This window comes from Telopea speciosissima, chromosome 7 (assembly GCF_018873765.1).
Source record: "Telopea speciosissima isolate NSW1024214 ecotype Mountain lineage chromosome 7, Tspe_v1, whole genome shotgun sequence".
Taxonomy (NCBI): Eukaryota; Viridiplantae; Streptophyta; class Magnoliopsida; order Proteales; family Proteaceae; genus Telopea; species Telopea speciosissima.
The window spans coordinates 29035240-29057274 of NC_057922.1; the positions used below are offsets into that span (position 1 = coordinate 29035240).

At 38.7% G+C, this 22035-nt stretch overlaps 1 protein-coding gene across 9 annotated transcripts in view; it reads left to right on the forward strand.

Annotated features, from left to right (window-relative positions):
- LOC122667698 (chromatin structure-remodeling complex protein SYD-like) overlaps positions 1-22035 on the forward strand; it is an 87761-nt gene that overhangs the window by 32951 nt on the left and 32775 nt on the right. For all 9 annotated transcript variants that reach the window (XM_043864089.1, XM_043864082.1, XM_043864084.1 and 6 more), the window contains exons 7-21: positions 5742-5839; positions 5994-6179; positions 6437-6617; positions 6740-6934; positions 7033-7076; positions 7397-7453; positions 7622-7718; positions 7832-8004; positions 8087-8300; positions 8799-8924; positions 9028-9117; positions 15651-15767; positions 15888-15968; positions 16070-16177; positions 21831-22000. In XM_043864089.1, coding sequence (XP_043720024.1) covers positions 5742-5839; positions 5994-6179; positions 6437-6617; positions 6740-6934; positions 7033-7076; positions 7397-7453; positions 7622-7718; positions 7832-8004; positions 8087-8300; positions 8799-8924; positions 9028-9117; positions 15651-15767; positions 15888-15968; positions 16070-16177; positions 21831-22000 — 1937 coding nt within the window. The remainder of the gene's footprint in view (positions 1-5741; positions 5840-5993; positions 6180-6436; positions 6618-6739; positions 6935-7032; positions 7077-7396; positions 7454-7621; positions 7719-7831; positions 8005-8086; positions 8301-8798; positions 8925-9027; positions 9118-15650; positions 15768-15887; positions 15969-16069; positions 16178-21830; positions 22001-22035) is intronic.

Here is a 22035-nt window from a genome sequence, read left to right on the forward strand (position 1 = left end):
TAACAAGTTGTCTGTAACAGAACAGAACCCTAGGCTAATCAGCAGTAGAGAACAAAGAAGAAGAAGAAAATAGAGAATAAAGAGAAGGAGAAGAGAGAGATCGATAGAGAGTATGAAACTCTCCCACGATTTGTAATTAACCAAATCGTGGGGAGGGGAGTCTTATTAATCTCGGCAATAATTAAAATACAATCAATTACCCCAAAATACCCCTAAGACAATAGAAATAACTAGAAACATAAACAGGACTAAAATACCCCCAAAATATGGTAAACATAAAACGATAGATCTTAACACTCCCCCCCAAGCTGGAGCGTAGACATCTCCAAGATCCAGCTTGGAACAACCACTCAAGAACTGAGGTCTAAATAGAGCCTTCGTAAACATATCTCCAAGCTGAAACTGGGAACGAACAAAAAGGGGTAGTAATCAGCTTCTTCTGAACAGCATCTCGAACAAAATGACAGTCAACTTCAATTTGCATGGTTCGTTCATGAAAAACGGGGTTGTTGGCAATATAGATGGCAGCTTGGTTATCACAGTACATCTCCATGGGCTGATCACTGCAATAACCAAGCTCATGAGCAAAAGAATGAACCCACATCAATTCTGCAGCTGTATGAGCCATAGCTCTGTATTCAGCCTCTGCACTCGAATGGGCAACAATGGTCTGTTTCTTGCTCTTCCAAGTAACCAAATTACCTCCAAAGAAAGTGCAATAACCTGTAGTCGATTGTCTATCGCCATCAAAACTAGCCCAATCAACATCAGAGAACCCAACAATGCTGGTATGACCATGGCGACAATAAACCAACCCCTTACCTGGAGCACCCTTGAGGTAGCGTAAAATGCGACAAGCAGCATCCCAATGTATTTGCTTAGGTGTTTGCATGAACTGACTAACAACACCCATAGCAAAGGAAATATCGGGACGAGTAACTGTAAGATAGATAAGTTTACCGACTAGGCGTCGGTATTGATGTGTGTCACTAAATTTTTTGTCATCAGCAGAAGAACCAAACTTAACATGGGGATCCATAGGAGTATCAATAGATTTGCAACCTGACATTCCTGTCTCATCAAGTAAATTAAGGACATACTTCCTCTGAGATAAGCTAAGACCTCGAGAACTGCGAACAACCTTAATACCAAGAAAGTACCTGAGATAGACTACTAAGATGACCACGTTAGACCCCTGACGTCTAACAAAGATAGAGTGGTCAGAATAGCACTGAGAAAACCCACAACTAGCCACAACACTGCTGAATTTATCAAACCACGCGCGGGGAGACTGTTTCAGTCCATAAATTGCCTTATGAAGGCGACAAACCCGGACACTATCCTCCCCCTGAGCAACATAACCAGGAGGTTGCTCCATGTATATTTCCTCTTGGAGATCACCATAGAAGAAAGCATTCTTCACATCCATCTGAAATAGAGGCCAGTCAAGATTGACGGCCAGGGAAGGCAAAATACGGACAGAATTTAACCCGCAACAGGAGAGAAGGTCTCGAAGTAGTCGACCCCATAGGTCTGTGTAAACCCCTTGGCAACCAAACGGGCCTTGAGCCGCTCCACAGTGCCATTTGGATTGTACTTAACTGTGTACACCCAACGACACCGAACAAGATCTTTACCAGGCGGTAGATCAACCAATGACCAGGTTTTACGAGAAAGCAAGGCATCCATTTCCACATCCATAGCAAGTTTCCACCCAGGGTGGGACAAGGGAGACGTATAAGAGGTGGGAAGAAAAGTAGAGTGTAAAGCAGCAGCAAAAGCACGATAATGGAGTGGAAGATGAGAAACAGAAACATAATTAGCCAATGGGTAAAGAGGATGTTGAGTGCAAGTACGAGTACCTTTTCTCTGTGCAATGGGGAGATCATCAGTGTCTAAAGTTGGATCCGCAGGCAAGGAGTCAGCTGGTGACGGTGGAGGGGCTGCCACAATAGTTTGAGATGGCAAAGATGGTGGCTGCTGTTGGGCACGACGCGTGTAGACCTTAACTGATGTGGAATCAGGATTTGCAACCAATGGAAGAGGAGGAACAGGGGCAGCAACGACACTATCGCCACCACCAGTATCAAACTCAAGATCAAGGGCAACAGAAGATCCAACAAAATAAGGGGAGTTTTCAAAAAAGGTAACATCAGCGGAAACAAACTGCTGGCGAGAGACGGGATCAAAACACCTGTAACCCTTCTGGGTACTAGAATAGCCAAGGAACAAACACGTGATAGCCCTAGGAGATCGTTTATCAAGACCAGGGCGAAGCACATGAACAAAACATTGGCAACCAAAGACACGAGGGGGAAGAGAGAAAACAGCCCTGTCAGGAAAAACAATATTAAAAGGAATTTGATTATTAAGAACGGAGGAAGGCATACCGATTAATTAAGAAACAAGCTGTTAATACCGCATCTGCCCAATAGAACTTTGGGACATTCATATGAAACATCAATGACCTAGTAATGTCTAACAAATGGCGGTTTTTGCGCTCTGCCACACCATTTTGCTGCGGTGTGTAGGAGCAATTAGTTTGATGAAGGATGCCATTGTCAGAACAAAAGGAGGAAACCTCACTTTGAATTATTTCTAGGGCATTGTCAGTGCGCAAAATTTTCAAATGAACGCCAAATTGAACACGAATTTCATTATAAAATTGTTTGAAAATAGATACAAATTCAGATCGGTCCTTCAAGAGGTACAACCATGTCATACGAGAATGATCAGCAATAAAACTAGCAAAATAAGAAAAACCTAACCGACTCTTGACCCTACAAGGACCTCAAATATCAGAATGAACTAATTGAAACAAAGAAGTACTCCTAGACTCTGGACTCAAAGGAAACACAGTACGATGATGCTTGCTAAGCTCACAAGCTTCACACTCAATGCGGGAGACAGATTTGCAGCTAGGAACAAGATGACGCAGCTTGGATAATGAAGGATGTCCTAGACGATAATGCCAATGTAAAGGAGACACACTAGAAGAAGTAGCAACCGCTGCCGTAGAAGTAGATGCCAAATCAAAATAATAGAGGCCACCCTTCTCATGCCCGCCACCAATCGTCGTCTTTGTTGCAAGAACTTGAATGACACAATGAGAAGGATGAAAGGTTATAGAACAATTCAAAGTCTTAGTTAATTGACTAACATATAGAAGATTAAGAGGAAGCTTAGGTACATGAAGAACATCAGATAAAGAAAAGACAAAAGATAAGGGGATGTCCCCATGCCCAGTAACAGGTATAAAGGACCCATCGGCAATAGAAATCCGAGATGGGACAGCGGACTGAGTAAATGAGGAAAATAAATTGGGCTTAACAGTCATGTGGGAAGAGGCACCGGAGTCAATGACCCACGGAGAAGGTGAGGAGGCAAGACATGCAGTGGATGTACCTGGATGAGCAAGAACAGCTGTAGATGTAGATGAAGATGGCTCAAGTTGCTGAACGCGTTGTAAGAGTTGAGAAACCAGGTCATTGGAGGAACTACCACTATTGGTGGAAGACCCATGTGTAGTGTCAGGAGGATGCACAGAATCAGCCGCTCCATCAGAAACTGCAGCGTTTGCAAACTGCTCTCGTGCCCATTGTGGTTTGCCATGTTTCAGCCAACACTTGTCAATAGTGTGGTTAGGACGACCACAATGAGAGCACCACCGAGAACCACTATCACCAGAAGACGAACCAGCAAGGTGAGAACCAGTTCCACAACCACTAGAACCAGCCCCACGTCCACGACCAGATTCAGAACCATGACCTTGAGAAGAGGTACCACCACCACGACCACGCCCTCCAGTAGAAGTGAAGAGGGCAGAAGTATCTTTAGAGACAAGGGGCTGAATCAGATTTCACCACCGTAAGAGAAACAACTCTCTGGATTCGACAATATGCTTCATTCATAGATGGAATCTTCTCACCAGCCAGTAATTGGCTCTTGACGGATTGAAGATCAGAGTCCAATCCAGAGAGAAATTTAGCAACCAAAAATTCTGATCGTTGGGATTTAATCACAGAGGCATCAGTAGATATAGGCTGGTACACATTGAGTTCTTCCCACATCCCCTTTAGTGAACTGTAATATTCGCCAAGAGACTTCCCTTCTTGCTTGAAAGAGAAAAACCTCTCATACAAATCATAAATTCTGGACAGATTGGTATCTTGAGAATAGCTCTCCTTGAGTTCTTCCCAAACTCCCTTGGCAGTTTTATTAAACATAACATTAGAGGCAATGGAAGGTTCCATGCTATTCCAAAGCCAACACAGAAGGGTGGCATTTTCTGCCTTCCAATCATCATATTTGTCATCAGTAGGAGCTGGTGGTGTCATAGTGAGATAAGATATCTTCCGGTGAGCAGTAACGTAAACTTCAAAGGCTTGAGACCAAAGAAGGTAGTTGGAGGCACCATTTAACTTAATGGTAGTAATCTGAATATTGAAGTTGTCTGTAGGAGGCTTAGATTCAGCCATGAGACCAAGTAAAAACTGTAAAATAATTCCTGGGAAATATAGAGAGCAGCAACAACCAGCAATAAATGGGAATAAGGCACTAAATCGATTCCAGCCAAAACCCTGATTAGGGTAAAAATCGACAATCTGCAGAGGAGGCTAAAACAGCCCAATATGTGACCAATTATTGGTGTAAATAATCACCAAAATAAAGAGAATAAAGATCCCCAAACCAGCAGCCAATGTGAAGAAGAATTCCCAGGAGAAGAGAAAAAAAATCGATTTCATAGGGTTTTGAGAAATCGATTTCTCAGATGAAAATAAACACAACTTCAATTTGCAGTAATCTTGGACAGCAGCAGGTGCAAAACACGATCAGTCTTCAGCATATCAGGGAACCCTAGTCCTTCATTAGTGTATGACTCGGGTTCAGACAAGAGAATACAGCATTTGGTTGCTGTGGACCACGGCAAGAGAGCAAGGAGAAGGAGAAGCCTTCAAAACCTCAACACCAAGGAGGACTGTGGATCAGACTTAGTGCTCTGATACCATGTAACAGAACAGAACCCTAGGCTAATCAGCAGTAGAGAACAAAGAAGAAGAAGAAGAAAATAGAGAATAAAGAGAAGGAGAAGAGAGAGATCGATAGAGAGTATGAAACTCTCCCACGATTTGTAATTAACCAAATCGTGGGGAGGGGAGTCTTTTTTATAATCTCAGCAATAATTAAAATACAATCAATTACCCCAAAATACCCCTAAGACACTAGAAATAACTAGAAAGTAGAAACATAAACAGGACTAAAATACCCCCAGAATATGGTAAACATAAAACGATAGATCTTAACATTGTCATTGTAGGAACTACGGCTTCTAAGGTTCTTTTGGTTGCTTTATATTTAGAAAACCATGTCCATGGGTAAAAGGCTTGCTACGTTACATAATCTAATGCTAGATAGCCCAATGGTCTCCATCTTTCCATGGAGTATATTATCACAAGTTATAACATGTTTTCCCTTATTTGTAAATTTTTAACTTTTGTATCTGAAATGAATTATTCTTATTCTCAGTGGATTTGCTTCTGGCTTTTCTTACACCAGTTTAATTGAACAACTCTTTTGTATTTGTTGTTTTGTACTGTGAAATTTATTATCATCTTTCATATTCTCATATCAATGCTTGTTTCTATTTATTGAAAGAATTGAATGACAATGCGTTGTTTTTGCCAGGTAGAAGTGTTTTTTGTAGTTGTCAACTTTGATTTGTGCTAACACTTATGGTGCAGGAGACCGTGAGTTCATCTGAAGATATTTCTGCTAAGACAAGAAGTGTTATTGAACTGAAAAAGCTACAGCTGCTTAAGCTTCAACGTCGCTTGCGGAGGTAATTATATATCTTTGTCTACTTGGCATTTCTAAAGTCCTTATCTTTTGTTTACTTACATGATTAATTTTGATCATGTCATCCTGTCCTTCTGACTTGGTGTCTGTTTTTTGGGATTATCTCTTCTGAGGGAGTATTTGTTTTCTTGTGGCAGTGATTTTCTGCATGATTTCTTCAAGCCTGTCACAGCTGACATGGATCGTTTGAAGGCAGTTAAGAAACATAAGCATGGAAGGCGGATAAAACAGCTTGAAAAATTTGAACAGAAAATGAAGGAGGAGCGACAGAAGAGAATCCGTGAGAGGCAGAAAGAGTTCTTTTCTGAAATTGAAGTTCACAAGTGTGTATCTTTTCTGAATAGATTTTTCTCATTATGTTTCAGTCATGTATTATTTTGTAAGTGTTCTTAGGTTTATGTGGAAATATAAGGAGTCACGTTTACTGTGGGGCTGTAAAAATAGATTTTTCTGTATTCTTTTTTAAGTTAGCCAATTCTTTCGCTATTACAGGTTGGGTTCTTTTTGATTAATTTATTTTATTTGATGCCCTCATTGTTATAGTTCTTCTTATAACTCGACTGGTTACTTTGAATTTTAGGGAGAAAATGGAGGACTGGTTTAAAATTAAAAGAGAGCGCTGGAAGGGTTTCAACAAACATGTAAAAGAGTTTCATAAAAGGAAGGAGCGGATACACCGTGAGAAGATTGACAGAATTCAGCGTGAAAAGATTAACCTATTAAAGAACAATGATGTGGAGGGGTACTTACGAATGGTTCAGGTCTGGTAGATCTATTAAGTTTTGGTGCCCTAGTGTGGTGTATACTTATTATTTCCCTTTTCAATTTTGAATGGTAATGTATGCTTATTATTTTATTTTATTACATTAACATAATCATATAGGATGCCAAGTCGGATCGTGTTAAGCAACTGCTAAAGGAGACTGAAAAATATCTTCAGAAGCTGGGTGCCAAAGTACAAGAGTCAAAGACCATGGCACGACGTTTTGAGATGGAAATGGATGAGGGTAGGTCTGCAAATGTTGTTGAGAAAAATGAGGTTGCTATTGAGAACGAAGATGAGAGTGACCAGGCACAGGCAAGTTGCTTCTTTGTGATCTCTTTCTTTCTTTTTTCATTTTGTTTTAATTTTAAAGAAAAATTCTGTGTCTGATTTTAATCAAATTTTATTTGCAGCATTATCTGGAAAGCAATGAAAAGTACTATCTGATGGCTCATAGGTATTTATGCCAAACCTTTGTCTTTTTGTTTGGTCACTGTGATTGAAGTTCTTTCCCACTCTTAGAATTACAACTTTTTCTTTTCTTAGGTCATAATATTCCAACTTTAAATTCTGGACTATTGTTGAGGCCTGGCTTTTCCTTTTGTCACTTCTTTCTCTCTCTTTTTTTTCTTTTTGGGTTTTCTCATAAATTTGTTGCCAAGATTGTTGAATGTACTTTAATTTGTTTATCAAAACATAATTCTGCCTGCTGATTGAGACTTAATTGTTACTGTTGGAAATTTAATACGTTGAAGTATTGAAAATTGTCTAATGCAGTATAAAAGAGAACATAACAGAGCAGCCAACTTGTCTTCAAGGTGGAAAATTGAGGGAGTAAGTTGAATTTTGACTCTTTCTGGATTTTCTTCCATAAAATCTCTTCTTTTTCTTCATGTGTATTATTTTGAAGCATTTCTGGTGGAGCATAGATTACAGAAAATATTCTTGGATAAGTTTTTGTTTTTAACTTTATGTTTTGAACGTTTTATTGTTGATATGTAGGTACCAAATGAATGGTCTTCAGTGGTTGGTTTCATTGTACAATAATCATTTGAATGGAATTCTCGCTGATGAAATGGGTCTTGGAAAAACAGTCCAGGTATGGTTTGGTGTCATCTGGAACCAACAATACTTTAATGTAGGCCTCTTTCTGGTTACTGTTTGTCACAGCTTCTTGACTTGTTACGAATCTGATAAGCTGTACCTTTGCAGGTTATTGCTCTGATTTGTTATCTAATGGAAACAAAAAATGATAGAGGACCTTTCCTAGTGGTAGTACCTTCCTCTGTGTTACCTGGATGGGAGTCAGAAATTAGCATCTGGGCCCCTGGTATAAACAAGATTGCATATGCTGGACCTCCTGAGGAGCGGCGTCGACTATTCAAGTAATGGCATATCATTGTGAAGTTCGCTTTGTGTCATTTGGCTTGCTTAGAGAATGATTTCCATTTTCATTTGTCCCTGCAGGGAAAGGATTGTCCATGGAAAATTCAATGTCCTTCTGACCACATATGAGTATTTGATGAACAAACACGATAGACCTAGACTAAGCAAAATAAATTGGCATTATATTATAATCGATGAAGGCCATCGCATAAAGAATGCTTCCTGCAAGCTGAATGCGGACTTGAAACTCTATCAGAGCTCCCATAGATTGCTGTTGACTGGCACACCTCTACAGGTTAATGACGACCCTATCTTGTGCTTCTGGCTTGTTCTACGTTTATGGTATTACCTTTCTCATTTTCCTGATTGACTCTTGCTGTTACTCTTTGAGTCCCATACCATGAGATGTTATTTTTCCCTCCCCCTCTCTTTAGCTAGATGAAGTTGCCAGCTTTTTTATTAATAGATGTCACCTCCTTATCAAGTTCACCTCTTAATCATTTGTTTAGTGTATAAACCATCATAATTGCTTCTTCCCCCCCTTTCTGGGATGATAATAAGTATGCCGTATTGATTCTGTCAAGTCATAGATTGTCAGTACAATAAAATGCTTTACAATGAATGCCTGGATGTTGATTCTGTAACCCCTTCTTGGATCTTTGGCTAGAAATTTCTGTTTTAATTTGTAGGTTTCCTGCGTCTGGCTCTGACTTGAATTTTAGCATGACCTCTGGTTGTTGTTGTTTGCAGATATTATTGGTAACTAATTTTATATCTTTATGGTTTTGTGTAGAACAATCTTGAAGAATTGTGGGCCCTACTCAACTTCTTGTTACCAAACATTTTCAACTCATCAGAGGATTTCTCTCAATGGTTCAACAAACCATTTGAAAGTGGTGGTGATAATTCACCTGATCAAGTAAGCATTGGCCTTTTTTGGGGCTTTGGGAAATAGACTTTTTATTAATTTCTCTGTAAAATCTTTTCCTTACTTTTAATTGTTGATGCTTATCACTGAGCAGGCTTTACTGTCCGAGGAGGAAAATCTTTTGATTATAAATCGTCTTCATCAAGTTCTTCGACCTTTTGTCCTTCGAAGGCTGAAACACAAGGTCCGCAATTAATATTCTCGATGCTAATCGAAAAGCTAGTTTTTTCTTTTCCACTTGGATTTTTTTAGTGAAAGCCATATTCTAATGGTTAATTTTCCAACAACCCTAATTTCTTATTTGGGTGGGGACTTGACAACTCATGCTTGGGTGTGGTGGTAAAGATCTGTTCTTTTGTCTGTGTTACTTTTGAATGCAGGCTAATATTTAACTGTTATATTCTTTGAAAACAGTTTAGAATTTACAAAGTTTATTTCCAGTCTCAACCTCTATATGTGTGGCCAACTGGGGGACTAGGTGTTGCCACACATTACAGCCCCCCCCCCCCCCTCTCTTCTGATGGGCTGTGGGTCTCATATATCAGAGGTACCCTATACCCTTAATTCTCGTGTTTTGGAAACTGCAGCCAGTATAACTCTGTTGAATTTTGGAAGTGGATACGTTTTTTTTTAATGATTGGAGTTTCCGAGTGTCATCAGAATAATTGTTGGATCAGTCAGCCCATTGATGCTGGAATGGGATGATTCTTCATTCACTTCATTTGATTCCATAGCGCCAATCAGAGTGGTGCATTGCTCAGACTGTCAACTGTTAAGGCCTTGCAGTTCTATGGCTGTCTCAATTTTAATAAAAGCTGTGACGCCTATGTTCTCTTACTTCTTCTGTGTCCCCATTGCTGTGTGTCTCATATTTTGAGAAACATACCTTGCAGCAAACAGGAAAGGAGTCCAGTTATGGTTTCCCAGTTTAACCAGCCGGTTTTTAGGAGCTTGGAACCAGAATATGTGATGCGGTTGGTCAAATCCAGTTTCATTGACCAGCCAAACTGGTTTTCATTTATTTATTTGTCTACCTGTCTCTTTAATCATGTTACCCTCCCTTCTCCATGTTGTCCATCCTGTAAGTGAGTTACGTTTCTCAATATACACTAATTTGTCAAAGTCGGCACCTCTGCTAACAAAAGGTAGATAAGGAGCAGCCTTGCTTGTCAAAGCCGCATAGAGACTGGTTTTCATTTATTTATTTGTCTACCTGTCTCTTTAATCATGTTACCCTCCCTTCTCCATGTTGTCCATCCTGCAAGTAAGTTGCGTTTCTCAATATACACTAATTGTCAAAGTCGGCACCTCTGCTAACAAAAGGTAAATAGTGATAAAGAGCAGCCTTGCTTGTCAAAGCCGTATACAGATTAAATTTGTCACTGTAAATTGTGAGGGCTTACCATATAAATGTCTTTTGACTTGCATTGACTGTGATTTTAAGGTTATGTTTGGTTCCAGGTAAAATCCTTGTAAAAGGAAAATAATCAGGCAAAATCGGTATAAAAAGGTAGGAATTTGCTTGATTATTTTTCTTTTTCATGATTGTTACCTGGAAACAAGTGAACCTATAGAGAGTTGAATGGCGAAGCAAGATTTGTGCAGTGGACCCAGTTAGTAGGGATACCGCATAGTTGATTTGAATTGTTGTAGAGTTTTTTATGGGGTACAACCATCCCCAAATCAAAGTGATGTAGATCACAAGTCCATATGTACCCGCGAACAAGCCCCAAAACCAGCCCAGCAAGTTTGTGGGATTCAACTGCTGTGAGGGGCAGCCTGGTCTGATGACGTGGCAAGTTTTTGTTGGTTCGATGGAGCATCACCTAAGGCAGCCCTAGCCCAGAGAGGAGCATGAAGAAGATAAGAGACCAAGACAGAAATTAAAAAAAAGTTACTGTTCACATAAACAGTACCTGAGTTACTATTCACGTGAACAGTGATTTGAGGGCACATATGGACAGCTTTGTTCGTATTTTGTTTAGCTATGTTAGTTTACCTTGTTTCTATTTTCCAGTTTGGTTGTAATAGGAGATTAGATAGACAATTCAGTTTTAGCAAGTTAGTACTAGTTTCTAATTTCAGATTTAGAAAGTAGGCTTAGCTTTTATTTAGAAGTCTCTATTTTCTTAAGTTTCTATTTCAGTCCTTTGTTTCCTTTTAGTTAGACTTAGTTTCTATTTTTGTTTGGTTTCTATTTTTGAGACTTTCTATTTTGTGAAGCTCAGGCCAAGCTATCAATAGGCCCCATCAGTTGTACTAGAATTTAGACTTGATTAATGGAATTTCTATTGCTTGCTTGCAAGTGTTTGGTCTGAGAAGACTTGTGTTCAACAGTTGAGATAGCTGTGGGTGAGAGACCTAATGCTGAGATAGCCTACCCCCTCCATCTTTCTATATCCCCTCCTTCTTGTCTTTTTTTTTTTTTATTTAATATTTTTTATGTTCTTCTTTCATATGTAAACAGGAAAAAAAGCAATAAAAGTTTCAGTTATTCAATTTGTTCATCCTTATTGTGTTGATCCTGGCTGCAATTGATCTACTGATGGTTTCCCTGGTTCGAGGTCGACTTTTGCATTACAAAGCCATGTAGAAGTTAGTTTGTCATTGTAAATTATGTAGCGCTAACCCTATGGATGTTTTTAAACTAACACCGTGATGAATGGTGAAACAGGATGCTTGTAATAGACCCCAATTAGTAGGGATGAGACTTAGTTGAGTTGAATTGTTATTATAGTGTTTATTATGGGTTACAACCATTCCCAAGTCAAAGCCATGTAGAAATTAACTTAATGAGTGCCATGACAATTACATTGTTATTACTCATTTGTCTTGAGGTGCTCTAGCTTAGGTTGCTTAAAATTTTCATTGCTAACATTAGAATAAGAGAGTGGTGGAGTGGGGTGGTAGAGTTGGTTTCTTATTTTAATTGAAGAGGCATAAGCTTTTACATTCGGAAAGGAAACAGGAAGTACTATCTCCAAACATATCATAAACGAAAGTACAACTAGTAAAGCAGAACCAAACACGAACATAAATTGAAAGATTTTAAATTTTAGAATTTTTAAAACTAGGTCTACTCTAGAGCTGAACCTTAAGCTTGAAATGATAATCAACAAATCGTAGATATATATAGACCTAGCTATACCATAATTGAACCCTGACAGCCAGGGATTTATGTGTGATTGAAAGGTAGATAGAATGATGCAGATTCATCACCCAAATGGGCTTATTTTATTAGGAATAAGTCTAGGGTTGAGATAGACATATGTCGGGCCTTTGTTCCCAGGGGTTTTCTATGTATTAGGCCACTTTAATGGACCTAAACTAGGGGTACATAGGTTGCATACGGGATTAGCCCTATACTTAATTTATTTTTATGTTTTTCAATTGAACCGATTCAAATTGGTTGCATCCAATTGGTTTAATTTAAGTGATCATGTGACTTGGTTAAGTGGTCATGTGACAACTTAAGTGGTCATGTGATGTAAGTTGGGCTGGATTAGGGCTCTATAAGTCCAGCCATGTTTTGAGTCTATTTCCTTTAGTATTTTAGTTTCCTAATTAGTTTAAGTTACCTAATAGGTTAGGGATAAGGTTAGGCCATTCCTTTTTAGTGTCTAAGTCTATTTTTGAGTCTTCTATATAAGTTTGTAAGGGAGGCCAGCTTTGTACACGAATTTGATTAATGAAAAGCTTTTGTTTGCTGCCATTGCTGCTGCCCTGCTCTGTTGAGTGTTGCTCCTTGTGAGTGTGCATCCTTGTGGTTCCATCAAGATGGAAAGGGACTGGTGGAATCCGGTTGACTCCTTACGCCGTGATGGTTGGGAGGATCTTCTTCAATTCAAAGGTGGTTCTATCCTTCACATCTGTTCAAGCTGCAGCCAGTGGAATCTCCAGTAAGTTTGACACCCAATTTCTTCTTCTAACCCCTCCATTCCCTCACTCCATTAAACCCTAAAACCTGCAACCGATTCTGCCCCCAACAGCAGAATTTTACAACCCCTTCAAACCCTAATCTCTTTACATCATTAGGATCCCCTAAACCTACATATTAAAACCCTATAAGCCCCTTTTCTAAAATCTGCCCCTAAACCCTAGATTTTACAAACAGTCCATTTTCATAAGGCCTCCTACCCAAAACCCTAGATTTCCAATTTCATCCAAATCCATCCTAACCTACACCATTAGACTCCTAAAAACCTGCACATCTTTACCAAATAAACCCTAGTTCGAAACCCTAACCCTAACCCTAACTTTGGCCCTAATTAGCCAAATCTGCCCATTCGGCCAACCCTATTACATAACCCTATTCCCCTGGTTCCTAGTGGGATTTCTCCTATCTAGGACTACATTATAGAATACCTCCAGACTCAAACAACCCGTATGGAAATCTTACTCCATCGATGGTTTGATCAAATCCAGTGTTTAAGTTAGGACACACAAGTACGTATTTCTGCGTAATCTTGTCTCATGATCTTTCTATCCAAGCATTTCGACTATAAATTTCAAATCTTAAATTGTACTCTTGTGCATATGTCCTTGATTGATTCCATTCCAATATTCTTAAGTGTGTAAAATGCTGTCCCAATGTATGCAATATGATTGGATCTCCTTATAGCATCCAAGTAATCATATATATTTCCCAAATCTGTTCAGAAGGCAATTATGGTTCAAACTCGATGGGAATGATGCTCAGCAAGCAAGAACACATCCCAATTAGATCTAAGATGGAATTCACCATGCATGGTAGGTTGGGTTTCCAACTATACCAAATCGAACGTGCAAAGCTGGAACTTGGTTCCAAATGCTATAATCTAAGCATACAAGATGGCGAAGGTCAAACTTTGCCCATATCAGAACTAGGGTTAGGTTCTTAGGCTAGAACAAGGCATGCATGCAAGGGGTCTGGGTTGAGATTAAGCATGCATGAAAGATAAAATAGGTTTCTAATTATTCCAATTCTATCTAATTATATGTAGGCACAATAGATGATAATTTCATGGTTTAAATTCCAGAAACTATTAACCCTATGTCTAGGAATAGATTACAAGGAAAGAATTGACTAGGTTTAGGGTATTACTTTTGAATTGGAAGTAGTTGATGAGATGCTGCTATGGATTCTCTCATACAACTGAACCAGGAGGGGCAACCATGGATTCAGCAAGGGTTTCATAATGAAAACAACAGAAAATGAAGGGAAGAGTGAGGAGTATAGGGTTCCCTACCACGGTTTGGCAGCCTTGGTCTTTCTTGCTTCCTCTTCTTCTCTTCTTTCTCTCCTTTGTCCCTTCTTCCTCTCCGTTCTCTTCTTTTCTCTCTTCTCCTCCCTTTGCGTTTTGAACAGGAGAGGACTCTAAGGCTGAGTTGAGTTTAAATAGGTGGGGCGCTAAGGATCTATTTGGGTTGGGGGCCTTATTGCCCAAAATGCATTAATTTCTCGATTTTCGTGTACACGGGCTGCTACGCGGGTCCCGCTTAGTCAAATTATCGGGGGAATACCACTACTAGGTATTTGGGACATGGTGAGGGGAATGGGATCCCCGATGCGAGACACTGGGCCTCACATCCCTGGAGTGAAAAGCACTCGGTACAACAATTCTAGATGATTGCACTAGACCATCCAGATCGTCCAGAGTGGACCAACATACCTCTTCAATTATGATGTTATCGGCTTTTGCACATGGCTAGTCTCCTATTGTATTCTTCTATTTCTTTATTTTTGTGTTTTCTTAAAATTTTTATTTCTTTGTCTCTAGACCACTCACCATCCTACTTCCGTTGTTTTTGAATGTAAATAGAGCTTCTCGCTCTGATACCACTTTGTTACACCCACAACCCACCCCTAGGGAGGATTCAGCTAGTGACCCGAATACGATATCCGCCAATCCTCCAGGATATAGAAGCAATAATTACATGTCACAAACCATATACAAAGGGTAGATAGATAATAAAAGTATATCAGAGTGGAACGGAAGACTTGAACTACCCATAGATTGATTAAATCATTTACAGAAAATCCCAAATACCTATATTATATCATATACATATCCATTTATGCTCAAAAAGTACATTATCCTGATAATTACACTTCCGACAGAAGGGAAAATAAGATAACCACAAAATTGTCACAGAACTGCAACGTATGGAAGATCTACGGTTCCATCAGCAACTTCATTGTCCATTGGTATAACAGTACCTGCAAAATTATCTATAAAGAAAGATTCCAAGAGTGTGAGCTCCACCGAGCCCGTGAATGAAAATAAACCATGCATGCAGATGTGACACAACATGATCCTATATGCATAAAGTTCAGTTTTATTATTTAAACCACTTAACAATACAACTAAGTCCAGGTAAGAAGGTACTACTACAATCCCCAATACATGTATCCCTGGTGTGGGCTTCTTACCCCTTTCCACGATACACCCATTGAGTTGTCGGAGAAGACTAGTCGGCTCCAGCGTGCCTTCCTTGGTCAGCCCTGCCAGCCCTCTAAGTTACCACTGTGCTACCACCAACCGTATTGACTGACCAGTGCCAATTTCTAGACACTTACCTCATGCATTGAATTGTTTGTCATTTGCCTGAGGACTTTGCATATGATTTTGGTTTACAACATTTATCATTGATATGTCCTTTGTTTCTCATCAGCTATGAACTTATAAAGCTTTTCGTTGATTTTGATGTTCTTTATTTTAAATGCTGTTTTGGTAGGTTGAGAATGAATTGCCTGAGAAGATTGAAAGACTAGTAAGATGTGAGGCTTCTGCTTATCAGAAGCTTTTAATGAAGAGGGTTGAAGAAAATCTTGGTTCCATTGGAAGTGTAAAGGTTCTCTGCATTTTCTTTTTCTTTTCTTTAGTTGCAGTTTTACATAAAGATTGGCTTGATCATTATCTGATGCAGTGAACTTAATTCTTTATAGTAAATTTAATTGGATTGTGTGATCAGGGCCGGTCGGTGCATAACACTGTGATGGAATTACGTAATATCTGCAATCATCCATACCTCAGCCAACTTCATTCAGAAGAGGCATGCTATTTTGTTGTTCTTTCATTGAATTTCTTCTGTTGAGGAGTGATTATTGAGTTTTCCTTTTATATGTTCATCTCATGGTTTGATCTCCTTTGTAGGTTGATACTTTAATACCAAAACATTATCTGCCACCACTCATAAGACTTTGTGGAAAGCTTGAAATGTTAGATAGGTTATTACCCAAGCTAAAAGCGACTGATCATAGGGTATGTGGAAATTTTTCTGATGGTATTGTGGCTGAGACATTCCCCCGCCCCCCTAGATTTGATCTGATTCCTTATGGCATTTTATTTACATAATGTTTTGTTGATCAACCTTAACCAATCTTTCCTTGTGTATGTAATCAGCATATTATGTGATATTTGAATAGCTAAGCTATTTGACTTCTTCAATAAAAAATCAATTTCATCATGTATAGGCAGGTGAGCCCAAAGTTAAGGAGTGAAAATTGATGGAAAACTGGAATGAGAACAACCCAAAAATATATTTAAAACAAAAATAAAAAATCACCTTGTCAGCATTATGAGAAGGGGAAATATTTTCAATATTCATTTGAGAAAAAGAGAGCTAAAGTACCAACCAATTTGAAGATGTAGCTTAAGTACCCAAACTTTTGGAGAAAATATCATTTCTATACAATGGTAGATGGCTACAACACTTGAGGCTAGGTGATTCTTTGAAGGGAAAATCTTTTTGTGACCAAAGTTGGTGAAAAAAAAGTTTTAACCTTACTTTTTTGCCTTTTTGGTATAACACACTTCTTTTAATGAGGGTAAAATCCTATCATTTCATGTGTACTCGAAAAATGTCCAAGACAATGACAGCCCTTGAGAATGACATAATGGTAAGTCACTTTCAAATTATTTTGAAAAGCTTTTCTTACCCATTGCTTAAAGACCTTTTTGGTTATATGACAAGGGGCAATCAAAAGACGGTTACTACTTTTCAATTCACCACTTTGGTTACAAGAAAATGCACTCTTTGAATTTCCTTTGTGCCATTCTTATGAACCCAAAAAATACCGTTATTCATCAAAGCTAACAGCTCCACATAGTTGTCAAGGTGGCAAGGCGACCCAAGGCGGAGGGGTGCCTAAGCACTTAGGTGACAATGTGACTACCTAGGTGACCAAGGCACCCGAGTGTTATTTTTTATTTCCCCTCTTTTCTAACATTATTTAGTTTGCTACAATATATACCTTATATCATCAACAATCAACATTAAGCCACATCAAGTCACAAAAATCAACAGAGAACTGGAAGACAGCAGAACTGAAGAAGCAAGCTATTGGAAGTTTGAAACAATCAAAACATACATTTGATTTATACTGTTCTTGGAATTGGTCATTGTCCTGGTATAATTAGTCTCACATTTGGTTTATACTATTCTTAGAAAATATTATCTTATCTATAAGTAATTAAACTGCTCTCGATATAGAGAAATATTCTTGTTCTCTAAGCAGTTTGACTAGTCAAATGATTTTATTTTTACATGAGATTTTTTGTATTGGGTTGAACACAAAACCAGCTTTCCACCAATCCAAAAGTGCTTGAATCTGATTTATATTGAAGGAGTTATGTTCCGATCAAACCTTATGTGGTGTGCGACTGTTGTCAAATCGCTCTGAATGAAAATATTTTTTTAGGTATTAAAAAAAATGAATGTTTTACCGTTCTTTTGGTTTTTAGCAATGTTCTACCATATTAAGATTTATGGAATTTTTAGATTTGAGAAAAACCCCAGTATTAGAAAGTTGAAAATTTCACATACCATTGAAAATCCAATTTTTGTTATTGAACTGGGGGGCTTGATTTTTTTCCTTTTGGAATGTGATTTTTAACTATTTTTATTGGATTCAAATTAGGGGTATTTGCTTATTTATGAATAATATCTTAAGTAAACAAAATGACAAATATATAATCATTTACTTAACGGATATTTGGCATAAATAAGGGTCAGGTTTGATACCCCTAAGGCGGCAGTCGCCTAGACCCCATACATGGCGTCAATATGGCGACGCCATGGCGTTATATCGCTGGAGAAGTGGGCATATCGACCACCGAATGGTTGATGTAAGAATATCGACTGATATGGCCTCCATGTCATCGCCATGGCGCCGTCATGGACGCCATACCACGACATATGGCCATATTGGGCGACATGGTTGTTTCAAATTATAAAACTTAATTTTTTAACAATAATTCTTTTAACCATTTTTTATTTTAATGCTTTTTCCTTAACAAAAAAAAATTAAAAAAACATCAAACAGAAAACACTAATACACTATTGACTAATACGCAATCACATATTCACATCAACAAATTTTTTTATATTATTTAGATGTGTTGTTTATTAGCTTTATTCACTCAATATAAATTACATTCTTGTAATTGTTTTTTTGTTTTGTTACTTTTGTAGTCACTTGCATATGAATCATATCTCAACTCTCATGATTTTTCAACTTTATTATCAGCAAGACTATTGCTATCAATTATTTGATAATCCATGATTTCATATACACTAATGGATATTACACTTTCATGAATTAAACCATAGTAGATTTGTAGTACACTTTCACGTTAATTTTTGATGTTATAGAGTATATATTATAGCATACTAAATGACATTAAAAATAGAGAGAATAAAAAATAAAACATGGTCAATATGATCGCCATGGCAACGCCATGGCGGGCGACATGTCGATATATCGACATGACACCCTTCCACCGACTTGGATCGCCGTGACGATGTGACAACTGTGCTAGACCCCCAAGAAATCCACCTGGATGCCTAGGTGGTGCCTTGGCAACTATGGCCCCACAAGGCTACGTATTCATTTCTCATCAGCCATCCATGTTTTGTTCTTTGGTTTTTTCTCTGCCTCGTTGCAAGTGGAGATAATTTTCAGAGGCAAAGGCACAACGCGGTAACCTTGGCAACTGGTGATTGTCTTCAACACAGGCAGTGTGATCACTCTCATCTCTTTGTTGGTGGCTCAATTATAGTTATTGGTAAGGTTGTCGGGCTTGGGGGGAGAAAAATAAAGGGAAAGAGGTAAGAAGTTCTTTTGAGATGAAGAAGTCAGAAACCCAACAGGTTGATGCTTATCCACATTACAAACAATTTTCCCATCGTTAGGCTTGCTAAGAAAGCTTGAAAATAACTTCATCCTTTGCAAAGAAAAGGGGTTGCCTGTCAAGTCAAGACCCTTCTGCCAAAGGTATAACCAGAGGCCAAGGCGCTTCTAAAGGACATTGAGATGGCCATTTCCAGTCTTCCGGGAGAATGAAATTGGTAGGGGAGAGGGGAGGCAGCGAAAAAGTTGGTATCCTTGGGTGTTCACTTGTGAGGAAAGTGGGGTGGATTGGCAGAACGGCCAGTGCCAACAGCAGCTGTGGCGACTTGGGGTGTGGTGGTTGGTCTGAGGTTTTCATAGAATCATAGCTGAAGAATGCAGGATGTTGGTTAAAATGCATAGACGGATTGAAAGAGTTTTGGATGTGATACTTAAGAAATAATCATTGAAGCACATTGCCTTCAACCTAAATTTAAGAGTAAATCTTACTCAGTAGGAACTTTGTCATGCATACTCTGAAGACTGGCTGTGATTAATTTGCAGACAGATCATGACAGATTATATGAGGCAAATTATGGTGTTAAGGATTACAACTCCTTGCGAAGGTGAAGATGATAGGGAGGGCCAGAGGCAGGAATAGTGTTGGTTTAGGTGTCAAGTATCAGTATCAGTCAGTGTATCAGTTGGGTGGTTTTAAGAGACATACCTAAGAGACGCAAAATGCGTGAAAGATACGCATGGAAATGCTTAAGAAACGCATGGATATGCTTAGGATACAAAATACTGTTTTAAAGCATAATACACCACAAATAAAACAGTAATTAGGTCCGGCCATAGGACGTTATGTGCTCGGACCCAATATTCGCCATATGGTAGATCAATTAGGGCCCAAATTTTGTGTACTAGTATGTCCCATGACTGGGGGCGACAGAGATAAATGAGAAGCAGAGCTGGGAGCATGGTTCAAGAACTCAGTTGTAACCAGTGGTTTCGATTGAGATATCTTGGTTTCCTAAGAGACTGAGATGTCTCGGTTTCCCAAGAAACGGAGACGAAACTTGGTACAAGTCAGGTTTTGATTGGTTTCGACCGTATTTCGCAAATTTTTGTGGTTTCGACCAAAAAATGGTAAAGTTTTGACCAATTTTTGCCAGCCTAGTTTTGACCCGTTTTGGTAGTTTTGACCAGTTTTGACAGCACATGACATGTCGTGTTTTGCCAAGAAAATACTAGGTTTCAGTCGAAACCTGGGAAATCTCGGTTTCCTGGCTGGTTGAAACCGGTCTTGACATCGAGATTTAGAACTTTGGGTGGGAGATGATGTTTGGAGTAATGGAGGAGCTTTATGGGAGAGCTGGGTGGAGACTGTTACCGAAAGTTGCTTTCTGTCCTCGTACTTCAACAGGAAAGGGTAGTATTGGAAACACAAAAGTCTCATTATCGTCCCTTTGAGCTGGTGTCAAGCTTTGGGCACTTCAGATATTTCATACAATAATTGAAGTAGTTAGGCTATTTGTTAAAGCGGGTAGGTAATTTGGCTATAGCTTCCTCCTGAATATTCAAGATATTTACCCTTACAAGAAAGGGATACCATTAATCAACTAATTCAAATATTCTTGTCCTTATTTCCTCTTGATTTGCTTTTTAGATCCTTCTGATCTGATGTATCCACTGGCTGGGCTAGCTCATTAAACAGCACGATGTTGTGATGCTAATTTTGGAAGGGAGTAATTCAATGGTAGCAAGATGGGTATTGATTATTTTACCCTAATGTTTTTATTGCTCCTTTCTATGAAGTTGACTAATGGGATGCTTAACAGGCAGTCGTTTTTAATTACTTCTTTTTAAATTTAAATAGTAGAAGGGACTTTGACTAAGTTGTCAGTCTGAATGTTTAGGTGCAACTTGTTCATTGATAAAACTCCCCCTTATTTTTATTAATAAAAAGAACTAGAAGTAGGACCAAAGAGATGCTGTTATATATCAGTTTGTCTTGGACTTTCCTTTGGGACATTGATTTTTCATGTTAATCTAAGAAGTTGAAATGTACTGGTTGTGGTCTCATACCTTTGAGAAAAGGGAGCAAGTGAAACTGTGAAACTGTGAAACTCATACCAGTTGTGCAACTGTGATTGTAATCCCATCCAACAAATCCTGATTATGGAAGGAATCCCGTGCTCCTTGAATTCCTCTCTGACCAAGGTCTTGATCCCAATTCTTGAATTTCCCGCACTTTCTACTTCAGGCATTCAATCTATTTAGTTTGTTCTCTTTCAGTGCTGGTATTACGATTCTATTGCGATGATTATCATCTTATAACATTTTTGGCAAAATACTATGGTACTTGACTCCTGGTTCTAGCTTCCAATCGTACTACATGCGGTACTTTGCTAATCATGCTAGAATTGAGATGATGTTGGTTAGTTATATATGCTTACTGGCTGTCTCAATTTGTTTTTATATTTTATTTCTAAGCAGAACTTCCCGAGGAACCTAGCCATGCTCATTGTAATGTTGTTGATGAATGGAAACTATGCCCCTTCTTATAATGAAGCTTTCAGCTGCCGCAAATAATTGGTTGCTTTTTTGTATTTTTGTATGGTTGTACCTCTAGTTCTAGTATGATCCTTTTTAAGCACTTAGGAATTTGTAAGATTCAAGGTATCAAGCACCTTGATGTGGGGCTGAGAGCTGCAAGTTTTCTTATCCATACTCAAGTACACTTCCATTCTCTTAGTTTTTGGATGATTAATCAGGTTGTTCTTGGTCTAATTATCCTGCAGGTTCTATTCTTTTCAACAATGACCAGGCTGCTTGATGTTATGGAAGATTATCTCCACTGGAAACGTTACAGTTATCTTCGGTTGGACGGACATACGTCAGGAAATGATCGTGGCGCCCTTATTGAGGAATTCAATCGACCAGACTCTCCTGCTTTTATATTTTTGCTCAGGTAAGTTGGATGGCCATCTATACTTATTTCCAGGC